Genomic DNA, 12,033 nt, shown 5'->3' on the forward strand with positions numbered 1-12,033 from the left:
AAAACTAACATAGAAACTAATAAAAACTATATAAAACTAAACATTTTCGAAACAATAACTAAACTGAAACGAGCAAAAACACTCCAGGAACTAACTGCAAATAAACTGAACTTTTAAAAAAAAAAAGTCCAAATGAAATATAAAAATAAAACTTAGAAATAAAACTAACAAAACACAACACTGGTACGAAACTTTTTTGTGGTTCTCTCAATTGTTTACTACACTGACGGGGCGTGGTGTATCTGACGTCACTTCCCATTACGCGCGGAGGTCCCGGAGTCGCCGCCAAAAAGAATCTTCCAGCGTGTGTTAGGATGGTGTCGGAGAAGGAGGCAGCAGGTATCCGCAGGTTCGTGTGTGGTCAACTCCGTGGCGAGGCAGACCTAAGGTACAGTGGAAGCATTAAAGACGTGTTTGTGCTAACAATAAACGACATGGGCCTAACGTTTTTAGTTAGCATTCGGTTACTTAAACTGAAATCAATGCGATTCGGTTAATGTAGCTGAGTTGTTTGAATACTCCAACCAGCAGCATGTTGTCCGTTCTAAAAGTAAAAATCAACCCCAAATGTGCCATTTACTACTGAGAAGATGGGACATATTTTAAAAGTATTATATTAACGAGTTCTCTGTTTATTATTGATTTCATTCCTTCGAGACGTTTTCTGATGCTAGCGTATCGATCTTTCAGTGACATTTTGGGTTTTTAAAACCTAAATATTATAGTTTTGCAAAAACTGCAATTAGCTTCTCTCGCAGGCATCGATTAGTGCCAGGCTGTTATGAAGGATGTTCCCGTTTTTAGATGTATTTTTCAGTGTGTTCAAAAGCCTAAACCTCAAATGTGGCAGTTACTGTAAATGAGAGCCTTCCTGCCACTCACATGTAATCTTTCTGCTGTTTTATTCCAGCACGCTGACCTTGGGAATTTTAAAAAAGAGATATCAGGCACACAACAAATGTGACTCATTAAGTCCAGAAGTAAAAACTTTCATGAAACAGGTGGTGCAAGAGGAACTGATGAAAATGCAGGTACCTGTTTTTGCTTTTCCATATAGATAATGATATGCACTGATCAGCCACATCATTAAAGCGTTCACAGACAGTGCAAACTTCTGCTGAGAAACCTTAGGTCCTCATGTGGCTTTTATTTTGATATTTATCATTCATGTAAACATTACTCCATCTCCCAATGGCAACAGCTCTCTCCAACTGCAGAGCCCTTCTCTAGTAGTACAATCCCTCAAACTTGGCTACCTTCAAACTCCTCATATCCTGATTCCATCAAGCAGAGATGATCAAGCATTTGCTTAATTTTTGAGCTGTGCCACATTCAAAAAACACAGATTCAGTGAAATTCAAAATGAAATCATGTGTGTGCAAATATAAAAGATCCTGCCCACACTTTGGCAGAAGAATCAGACTCGCGTTTCATGTTCACATCGATGTAGCGGACGTCCAGAATAGAATCAACCCTTTGGGAAGCACCCATATGCACTGAAACAAGCCCATACAGAGAGCATCACTTCTGCAATCTACAGAATCAAAAGCAATCCCAGCATCCACGTGCAAGACGCAACAGAATAGCCCTATGTAGGTCCTGTCTCATAGTTGGTAGTATGAGAGGGATTTATCTGTTGTTTTGCAGGTGGTTTTAATTTTGTGGCAGATCAGAATTTATGTATATATAATACATAAAATAATCGTCTATCAGTCTTTTACATTTACATTTTAGTTCCATAGTTATCATCTTTATAATTGTTGATTTTCCTCATAGGATAATGATGAAAGTGAAAGTGACTCAGAGACTAAGAAGCCCCAGAACAAAAGGAAGAGAGAAAATGGAAATGATGAGGTCATGAGTGAGAGTGAAGATGAATCCAGGGCAAAGAAATCACGAAATAATCATTCAAGCTCATCATCAGGTAGGTCAGTAGTGTCTAATTCATTTTAGGACAACACTGGGAAATGAAAGCCTATAGACATATACAGTTTGTGCACATCGTTTAGCAAATGAAGCTTTTTAACATGCAGTTTGGTCCAACTAAAGCACCCAAACCTTGCGAGTGCGTTCTGATTACAGACCTGCAGAAAGGATACCCTGCAGCCAGCTTGTAATACCCTGTTTTACAATTTATTTCAAAATGATGGCACAAATGATGTAACATGGAAACAGAAATGATCCTTTGATAAATGGGTACACAGACCTCTGCTTGTGTTCAGTAAAGATCTAGGCTACTGACTCTTCTATCTCATTCGAAATTGTCTGCCTTCAGCATCAACTTCCTTTTTGGTCATATTGTAAGTTAGCTAACTTGTAACCCAGCAGGAGGCCAAAACTGGGCAAGCCAACATGAATTAAGAACCTTAAGCGATTTGTATGGTTATGCAGTATTTTTACTTACTATTAGAAGTAAAGGCAAGTGTATTTGACCATTTCAAGATTGCAATTCAAATATATTTTCTTTGTAAATTATACAATTATGTCCTTTTGTGGGTTAATAATGACAGAATCTGAGGCTCAAGAGGACAACAAAACAGAAAGTGAAGAAAGCAGCAATGATGAAGAAAATGCCAAATCTCAAGCTGATGGTGAAGAGCCAGAGGTGAAAAAATCACAACAAAAGAGAAATGAAAATCGTCAAATTGACAGTGACGAGTCTTCTGATGAGGAACTCAGTGAGGAAAGCAACTGCAGTGACAGTCCAAAGAAAATGGTGAGAAAGAACGTCGAGACAAGAACCAGCAGTGAAGATGAAGGAAGGAAAACACCACTGAGTGATGCAGAAAACGAATCAGTTGGAGACTGCAAGTCAGAAACGAGTGACAAAATTAAGAGTGACGAGTCTTCTGACAGTGAAAAAGGTCTGTTAATTGGAAAAATGGGGGTTCATTCCCCAGCTTGTACAGAATTGTGGGGTTCAGTGCAAGATGCTGAACTGTGAGTGGTCCCAAGTGTATCTATTGGAGTGTATCTATTGGAGTGTTAGTATGTAAACGTTAGATTAAAAGCACTTAGGGGTAGGAAAAAAGCAACTGTTTATGATTGGGTGAGTGAGCTTTGTGGTAAGAAAGCACTTTGACTGCTCAATTAGTATAGAAAAGCATTATACAAGTACTAGTCCACTTAAGTTATGATTTACTGATGTGTTGCAGAAGATACAAAAGTGGAAAAGAAAACCAGTGACCCAGACTCAGATTCATCACTACCTTCTTTGGAAGATGAAAAAGAAAATAAGACTGATAAAAAGAAGATGAAGAAGAGTGTGAAGAAAGATGAGAGCACCAGAAAACCAAAGGTGAGAGTCAGACGAAACTAAACTTTAACACACATTTAATCTGTATTGTACTTGGTGGTGCACACAACAGAAGCATTCTTTCATATCTTACAAAGGAGAGCCTGAATTATTTTGTTTCTGGATGTATCTGATCCTTTAATTAAACACAATACTGAGTAAAGTTTTATAGTTGTGTTTATTTAGCTGCTTTCAATCAAATCTGCAAAACTAGACTAAAAGAGAGATAACCCTGAAAACTATATAATGTGAGGCTGTAATGAAGATCTATAAAAATATCTTTTTCTTTTCACACCTTGTTTTTCCTCGGCTTCATCCTGCAGTCTGATGACAAATCAGTGGCGAGGCTCAAACGTTACATTGCCCTCTGCGGCGTGAGGAGAAATTACAAGAAACTGCTGGAGGACTGCCGCTCCATCCGCTCCCAGGTGGCTGTTCTGAAGAAGGAGCTTGAAGAGCTTGGTGTACATGGTGAGTAGGAACCCTTTTTTGTCAAATAAAAATGAAGAAATACATTCTGGCTTATTTTCAGATTTAGATTCTTTAGCAATTACCCAACCCTAAAGAGTGAAACCATGAGTTACCGTTGTTTTCCTATCAACTTGAAACAATCGGGCCATTCTCCTCTGACCTCTGATATCAATAAGTCCTCTTCGCCCAAAGAATTTCCTGTCTAGATATTTTCTCTTTCACGGATAATTCTCTGGAAACCTTATGGATGGTTGTGAAGGAAAATCCCAGTAGATCAGCAGCTTCTGAAATACTTAGACCAGCCCACCTGACACCAACAACAAGTCATTTAAATCATGTTTCTTCCCTATTCTGATGCTCAGTTTGAACTTCAGCAGGTCTTCCTGACCATGTCTACATGCCTAAATGCATTGAGTGTATTAGCTAATTAGATGATTTGTCAGTGAGCAGTTTTATCTAATATAGTTGCCAGCGATCAATCGTTAATCACAGCACACATAGATACTTAAAGTTAGCCACTGACCAAACACTGCCAGGGGTTTCTTCGAGCTTGATAGAGGAGCCCCAAAACAAAAAACTAAAAGTTAACACCCTATCTCTAGAAACATATAAAAAGTTCCCAGGTTTGGTCCATAAACTGAAAAAAACTAAACCTCATTTTTGAATTGAACCACATGGGCAAATTGTCTTAACAGAACTTCTTTTTTTTTTATATACTCTAACTCTAAAATATTTTTAGAGTCCATGTGATTCTGCAGATGGAAACTATCCGGTTTCATTTTGTAGTCTGTGGTTACATTTGCGTAGGCTTTGAGGCTTTAAAGAAATGTCACAACATTGGCTTTTTCCCTCAACAGCAGGGTCATCACATGGTAGCCAAGTTGTTTCCGTATTGAACAAACATGAAAATTAATTGTTGACAGTTTGAATTTTTAATTTTTTTTTCATTACGCAGTTTGATGACTTAAAGCTTATTGTCTTCCACACAGGTCAGCCAACTATTCAGAAATGTAAAAAGGTCAGAATGAAGAGAGAGCGAGCTCAAGAACTGGCTGCTCTTGATGTCAACAACATCATTACCACACAAGGTAACCTGGGCCCTGTGCTTCGTACGTCGCTCACTACATCCAAGATCAAATGAAACATCCAAGACCAAACCATCGCGCTAACCGTGAGCGCGCTAATCCGGTTCCCCGAACACACCTGCTGTTGACGATTAGTACAGCTGGACGCAGTAATGTGACATCACTGGGTGTCGTAAAAGGGGCTACGCATCGATAGTAGAAACATTGATCGGCAACCCTCTGATTGGTCGGCGAAAATGTCGACGGAGCGCGCTCGGCTCGGTATTTTTCGGCAGCAGAGCAAGAACTCTTGAGTGAGGGATTTCAGGAGTTTCAGAGTTTAATTAAAACGCAAGGGAACACTGCAAAGGCTGCAAAAGCAAGGAGAGAGGGCTGGCAGAAAGTTGCTGACAAATTAAACTCGTAAGTAATTTAATAAGAACAATAATAATGGAGTGGATTGATATAGCGCTTTTCAAGGCACCCAAAGCGCTTTACAATGCCACTATTCAGTCACTCTCACATTCACACACTGGTGGAGGCAGCTACGGTTGTAGCCACAGCTGCCCTGGGGCAGACTGACAGAAGCCAGGCTGCCATATCGCGCCATCGGCCCCTCTGGCCAACACCAGTAGGCGGTAGGGTAGATTTATTATATTACACTATATTATCCAATATTATATTACATTATATTATAATATGTTATATTATATCCCCTTTCACATTAGAGCCACAACAGGACCCACTAGAACATGGGAACAGGTAAAAGTGAAATATAGGAATATTCTACAGAATGGTAATATTTATCACTTATATTGCTTTTAGTCTCTTGGAAAGAGACCCTGAAATAATCTGTTTGTTTATAACAGCAACCAAGAAAAGGGCAGAGCAAAAAAAGACAGGTGGTGGTCCTGCACCCCCTCGTCAACAAGTTGGTTAAGTAAATAATACCCTCACGGGAAAATCGATATCTCTCTATGAGCACACTGTCGCGCTGAGCTAAAGGATCCTGTCTGTCCCGCAATATACGCTGAATTCTGAGGACTCTCCTTATCAATCTTGCACCTTCCGCAGGACATGGCTGCGACAGGCTTCCCAAATCCACCTTCGCTTTTATAGCCGTGGTCTCTCATCTTGATTACACGAAGTAATTTGCAATTGCTACTCTGAAATATGAATTACATCTGTAATAATCACATACATGTAATAGAATGTTAATAGTACATTTCCCTTTTTTAGGAAATGACCTGTATGTATCTGTGTGAATCAATAAATGGATCAGGTGCTGCATTGTCTTTAGTTACATTGATGTTATTTATTTATGGTGAAACAGTGGTGGAATATCGCTGTTGCTTTCGTATAAATGAAGCGGACATACCTGCGTGGCCGCGATCTAATCCTGTTTACATAAAGTAAACCTGCTCCCGAGCAGGTTTACGCTTACGGCTCTGTTGCTATGACAGCAAGTCCCGGATGAGCTTCGGGGAACCGAACGATCCAGGATCACGCGAAATCGTCAACAATCTAATCCAGCTAACTTACTTAGCGAGGTACGAAGAACAGGCCCCAGCTCTCTTGTCATACTATGACTCCTTCAGAGTTGTTTCAAATACAGCGCTGTAGACACCATGATTCAAAGGATGCAACTAACGCAAAACAAATTGACATTGTTGTTTGTGCTTATTGTTAATCTGATTTAATGATGATTTTAATAACAATTTAAATCTATATTTTTTGAGCAGATATGCAAACAACTGCAAAAATATCTTGAATAGTTTTACGTTTCCTTGTTTTTAGATGGGAATCCTAGACCTTGTAGCTTTGGTTTATTACCTGCTTATGTGGAGAAATGCACAATGCTCATCTTGTGGTGAATACTGAAGTGGTGTAGACAGTAACGTCAGTTATGTTGCGATTCAGAACCTTTAATATGGTTTCTTCCAAGGTCGACCTACACGCAGGGGAGCCTCAGCAAGTCAGAAACAACAGGACTGTCCGTCCTCTGAATATCAGCGCACTCTAAACTCAGAATCAGACAGTGATCAGGAAAACAATACCCACAGAGGTCGCAGGAAAATGTCAGAATGGGCCAACCTGCAGGGGATCATCAGTGATGACGCAGACAGTGACTGATGAGTCTGGTTTCCCCCCCAGGAAGTGTTCGATTTGTTTGTTTGTTTTTTAATGTTTTGATACTAAGCATAACAAAATTAATCTAACTGTTTTTTTTTTTTATATGGCGATAACAGTGATCAAAAAGGATATTAATGGTGTTTGAGTGTTAAAATATTGTGAATGCCATTTTGTTAACTGCCATTGTATATCTTTGTTAAATCGTATTTCAAATAAAAATACTATGATTAAAATGGATTCATGTGGAGTAGTAATTTACTTTTATGACTGAAATACTGTTTGTGAGACAGACAAAAGAAGGGGATGTCATTCCAGAGAAAAGATGGCAAAATTATTGAGATTTTCAAATGTGGCAATATTTGACAATTTATTTTAGAAATAAATTTGTAAACTTTTCACCTTCTGTAACCGTGCTAGATCCTTCTGTAGTCATGAGCAGTTATAAGAGTTTTGAATGACTCCAGTCATTTAATTAACAACAGGTTTTAATTAACATGTTACTGTGGAAGCTATCAGCGTAACTGCACCGGAAATGTCGTAAACTCTTCGCTATACGGACTATTTCGCAGACGGACTGGTCCCACGGTGTAATTTGACCGTTGTCATTTCTGCAGGTCAAGAAGGTATTTCACGTTAATTATTGCAATATTGTTGAGATTTTTCTGTTTTGAATATATAGGAGCACGGCAACATGATTTCCTCCGATACTACATAAATATTTATTCCCAGCAGACAGCGTAACCTGATAAACTGTAAAGACGGCGTGGATTTGACCGAAGACTGCTGCAGACAGCATAAAATCACAGCTGTTTGCGAAAACTCAGCATAACCTAAAATGTATTTATTTTTTTTGGTATTTTCACTGTGACTGTTTATTTAAACCATCTATGTAAAATAAGTCAGTAAATGTACGACTGTTAAGTCCTAGCAAAACTTTGCACTTAAGGTTTATAAACCTTATATGTAGCTACATGTAATAATCTCTTTAAAAACTATTTCCTGTGACACTATGAGGTTTCGGTACATGTGTTTACGGAACATTGGGATGACTGCCTTCACAAAGTGGTGTGTTTGTATTGTAATACCCATTCTGAACGTTTAAACATTGCGTCTGACAGATGTCCGCCATATTATAACAATTTAAAAGAGAGAAATGCTTTCAAACAATAAATACTAAATAAAAACAAACGAATCCTTCTGAAAACCTTGTGTGCAGGACACACAAGACATTTAAGACTTGTAGTACACTGAATCATAACTGTGTTTGTTTGGTGATTATCTTGTGTTTGTTTAAATTAGCATGATGTCCACTGATGTGCTGCTGGGATTTTCTTCTTTATCCATACACCATCTACTCTGTCTGAGCCATTGCATCCTCATCTAAGCAATACATTGTGCATTTCTATTTGAGCTCTGTCCTTTTATTATATTTTCTCCTATTTCCCCCCTGCCTTTTTTTCTGTCTGTCAGCTTACACTAGTCTATATTACATATAATATAATAACTGAAATATCACAAGTAAAAATGATGAAATAAGCATAAAACAAACACATTAACAGAGGAGCCTTTAGAGATTTTATAGTTCACACCTTGAAAAAGCAAAATGCGTTTGGCACAACATTCAGATTATAATTCTGATTGCAAAATACTAATAATTTTAAAAAGTATTTGTTTGGTAGAACAAAAAGAAGAAATATTTCACAATGTTGTGCTTTCGAGTTTTAGTGTGTTCTTTTAATTGAGTTTATGTAAATCCTGCATGGAGGAATGGATGATGACACACCAGATGAGGTTATTGCTGAGTTGAAGTCCAGGCCCATTGGAGGATGGGGTGTTGCTCAGATAGCCGCTGGCACTGGGCTTGCTGTATATGCCATGTGGGCAGGAATCCTCCAGCCTGGCTTCCGAAAAGTCCCCTTGAAGCTACAGGTTTGTCTACGTTGTCTGAAATAACCTTTTTTATAGCAGTGCTCTTGCATCACTCATTTTTACTTCAGCTCTTTGAAATTTCTCCCAGGTTCCCTACATTCCTGCCAGCAGAGCCCAAGTACAAAATGTGATGACCCTTCTCAGAGGTCGACAGGGAGGTCTTGTGGATTTAGGATCTGGTGATGGTCGTATAGTAAGTATAAACAACATATTTGGGCTACTTTTTTACTTGCACTGATAACTAACAGGGCTTCGATATGTTCCTAAGGTCTTGGAAGCCCATCAGCATGGCTTCATTCCTGCTGTCGGTTATGAGCTCAACCCCTGGCTTGTTCGCCTGGCCCGATTTTATGCATGGAGAGCAGGGCATCATGGAAAAGTATCGTATCGACGAGAAGACCTCTGGAAGGTTTGTCACTTGCGTGTGGTATCAGTGATGCTCGCATGCAAATTTGCAGAATTGCTTCACAAAAAATAAATAAATCTCTTGTAAGTAACCAAGCATGTTTATGAACGTTTCCAAGGTTTTTTTTATCATCATATTAATGTGACATTTAATACTTATGTAACTAAATGCTTCAGGAAAGCCAAATGCTTTATTTTGCTTGAAACAAAATTACTGTTAAAGCTGTTCGCTTATTTATATCCTTCCTTTTATCTCATCACAGGTGGACTTGACAAAATGCAAGAATGTCACTGTGTTTTTGGCTCCTAGTGTGGTGAGTAATATTGTGAACATATACATGAGCTATGAACTGTTTATAATGGGGAAATAAAGAATGAAAAATATTTTGGGTTCATCCAACATAGGATAAAAATAGATGTGGTACAGTGGATTATTGGCAGGCATAAGATAATTTTTATGAACATTATTATTAAGTATTGCCGTAATTTTAGATTTTCTCTTGTGTTTGCAGCTTTCGTTGTTGCAGGAGAAGTTAGAGGCCGAGCTGCCTGATGATGCCTTAGTGGTGGCAGGCCGTTTTCCCTTTCCTGACTGGAAACCTTGCATAATTGAGGGACATGGCGTGGACAGAGCTTGGGCATACAGCGTGCAAGAACAAAGACAGCACACTGTCAACAAAAATAACCTCACAGCCACAGAGTCTTTTACAGTGAACTAACCAAAGCCCTATATATGTATATATTTTTTTATTTTATTTATTTTTTTGCTCTCCTACAATTGTAACATGGACTTTTATTAATTTGCTGCTTTTATGACATAAATCACATTCACTGAAATGTGACAGATTTTTTCAACATCTGCAGCAGGATATTTCACACATGCTGCTGTTGCTTTACTCCTCTGTGGCCCGGGGACTGTGTTCACAAACAGAGAGAGAATCCTGTCAGAGAGCTTGAATAATGGTGTACTTATAAAAACTAAGTAATATAATTAATTCATAGTGTGAGTGTGAATGGTTGCCTGTGTCTCTGTGTTAGCACTGCGACAGACTGGCTAATTATTAGTCAGTTAGTCATCTAAGAAGGGAAGACTTTTAAATATTTATCTGCTCTGGAGTTTGCATTGCCACCCATATAATAAAGAGCTGTAAGTAACGTTCTGTTTTTGATACCATTATTTTAACTCTTTGTTGTATGTGTAATATTTGACTTAAGAGAAGTGTTTCAATCCCAGAATGCAGCAGGCTTTTCTGAAGTAGCAAAAGTGTAAATGCTCTGTGAATGTAGATTAAAGGTGCTTGGTGCTGGCAAAAATGTTCTGTGTGTGCAATGTGGCTTCAAGTAACTGAGCACATGGTATCCAAAGTGTCCATGCAGTAACAACAGCACAGTTGTTGTACTATATGCATTGCTGTATTCTTGTATGACACAGTAAGCTTTATAAATGTTATCTATGTATACATGCATGCATCTATCCTGTGTTGTAAATAATCATACATTGCTCCATTCTCTAGTGTTTTGTTCTTCTTTCGGCTGCTCACTTTAGGGGTCGCCAAAACAAACGATGCTACTGCTCTATCCCCAGCATCCACCTCTGTCACATCAACCGTCTGCATGTCCTTCTTCACTACATCTATCAATCTTCACTGTGGTCTTCCTCCATGTCAACCTTGCCTCTAACACTCTTACTAAACATCTCAACTTCAGCTCTATCCTGGTCACTTCCAGTGAAAAGCATAAAATCTTCAGCTCTTTCTTCAGTTTTTTTTGTCAGTGCCTTTTCCTCCAAACCATACACCAAAGCTATTATCTTTGATACTTTGAATTTCACTATTGCTTCTATCCTTCTGTCACGAATCACCCCTTACCCTTGTCTCCACCCACTTCTGCCTGCAGTCTCTTCTTTGCCTCTGTTGGGCTCTGTCCATCGCTTTGGATGGTTGAATGGAGGTATGTCAACTTGTCATTCAGACACGTGTTCTATCTTGCTTCTACTGGCTTTTATTTCACTTTAATTTTCTTTATTCCGGAACATACCTCCACCTCTCCAGCCTCCAGCCTGTCCTCAGTGTCCTGCACCACCCACACATACTTCCCTGGCACTCCTGACTTCCTCATGCAGTACCACAGTTCTTCTCTTGGCACCCTATATCATGTGCTTTCACTTTTAACCCACATCCATAGAGACAAAATGCCATTCCTTCTGACCTTCTCTGTACTTCTCCATCAACACTCAAAGCAAAAGTCGCATTTGTAGTGCTCTTTCTTGACATGGAGCTATACTGCTGCTCTAAATAACCTAGCTCCATCAACTCTTTTCCATAGCTTAATGGCATGGCTAATCAGCTTTATCCCTATTTAGTTATTACAGTTCTGTACTCACCATTGGTCTTGAATATCTGTACCAGTACACATCCATTCCTCAGACATCCTCTCACTTTCCAATATAGTGTTAAATAGTCTGGTTGTGGCATGTATAGCTATTCTTATGTAAATTATAAATCTTTCACCTTTACCTGTATAGTGAATACAATTCTCCTGTATATGACAATCTTGGGTTTTAAGTGCTAATAACTATCTGTTATATATAAGATATAGTGCAAACTTTATCAATGGTCCTTCTCCTGTTTATATAACCTTACTTCTTTGAAAGCCAGGCAAATTCCTGTATTTGTATGTTTGTGTGGGCGAGCCAGGTTTCAGCAGAAGCACAGTATTATAATAGCATTTTGCATA

The 12,033-nt window shown here is 38.8% G+C and overlaps 2 protein-coding genes across 4 annotated transcripts; both read left to right on the top strand.

The window, feature by feature from the left end:
- Positions 1–234: 234 nt before the first annotated feature.
- Positions 235–7,123, top strand: hirip3 (HIRA interacting protein 3). Its single transcript, XM_005945224.2, has 8 exons — positions 235–388; positions 911–1,031; positions 1,777–1,924; positions 2,511–2,864; positions 3,156–3,298; positions 3,619–3,766; positions 4,756–4,854; positions 6,776–7,123. The coding sequence occupies exons 1-8, from the start codon at positions 315–317 to the stop codon at positions 6,961–6,963; spliced, it is 1,275 nt and encodes a 424-aa protein (XP_005945286.1). The 5' UTR covers positions 235–314; the 3' UTR covers positions 6,964–7,123.
- A 373-nt stretch (positions 7,124–7,496) lies between these two features.
- antkmt (adenine nucleotide translocase lysine methyltransferase) lies at positions 7,497–10,803 on the top strand. Of its 3 annotated transcripts, none has more exons than XM_042213165.1 (7): positions 7,519–7,586; positions 7,693–7,800; positions 8,729–8,892; positions 8,981–9,085; positions 9,161–9,301; positions 9,561–9,611; positions 9,810–10,803. In XM_042213165.1, the coding sequence occupies exons 3-7, from the start codon at positions 8,731–8,733 to the stop codon at positions 10,014–10,016; spliced, it is 666 nt and encodes a 221-aa protein (XP_042069099.1). In that variant the 5' UTR covers positions 7,519–7,586; positions 7,693–7,800; positions 8,729–8,730; the 3' UTR covers positions 10,017–10,803. The 3 variants fall into 3 exon arrangements, with proteins under 3 accessions (XP_005945288.1, XP_042069099.1, XP_014196508.1); XM_014341022.2 differs by having other exon boundaries at positions 7,696–7,800; XM_005945226.3 differs by lacking the exon at positions 7,693–7,800 and having other exon boundaries at positions 7,497–7,586.
- The last annotated feature ends 1,230 nt before the right edge of the window (positions 10,804–12,033 follow it).

This window comes from Haplochromis burtoni, unplaced genomic scaffold, assembly GCF_018398535.1.
Source record: "Haplochromis burtoni strain Fernald_Lab_line unplaced genomic scaffold, NCSU_Asbu1 Contig_424, whole genome shotgun sequence".
Lineage (NCBI taxonomy): Eukaryota > Metazoa > Chordata > Actinopteri > Cichliformes > Cichlidae > Haplochromis > Haplochromis burtoni.

Excerpts from the sequence above, each read along its gene's own strand:
- hirip3 (XM_005945224.2), top strand. The coding sequence starts at position 315 with ATGGTGTCGGAGAAGGAGGCAGCAGGTATCCGCAGGTTCGTGTGTGGT. Across the intron at positions 3,767-4,755 it reads TGAAGAGCTTGGTGTACATG|GTCAGCCAACTATTCAGAAA; the intron begins GTGAGTAGGAAC and ends TCTTCCACACAG. Across the intron at positions 4,855-6,775 it reads CAACATCATTACCACACAAG|GTCGACCTACACGCAGGGGA; the intron begins GTAACCTGGGCC and ends GTTTCTTCCAAG.
- antkmt (XM_005945226.3), top strand. The coding sequence starts at position 8,731 with ATGGATGATGACACACCAGATGAGGTTATTGCTGAGTTGAAGTCCAGG. Across the intron at positions 8,893-8,980 it reads AAGTCCCCTTGAAGCTACAG|GTTCCCTACATTCCTGCCAG; the intron begins GTTTGTCTACGT and ends AATTTCTCCCAG. Across the intron at positions 9,612-9,809 it reads TGTTTTTGGCTCCTAGTGTG|CTTTCGTTGTTGCAGGAGAA; the intron begins GTGAGTAATATT and ends TTGTGTTTGCAG.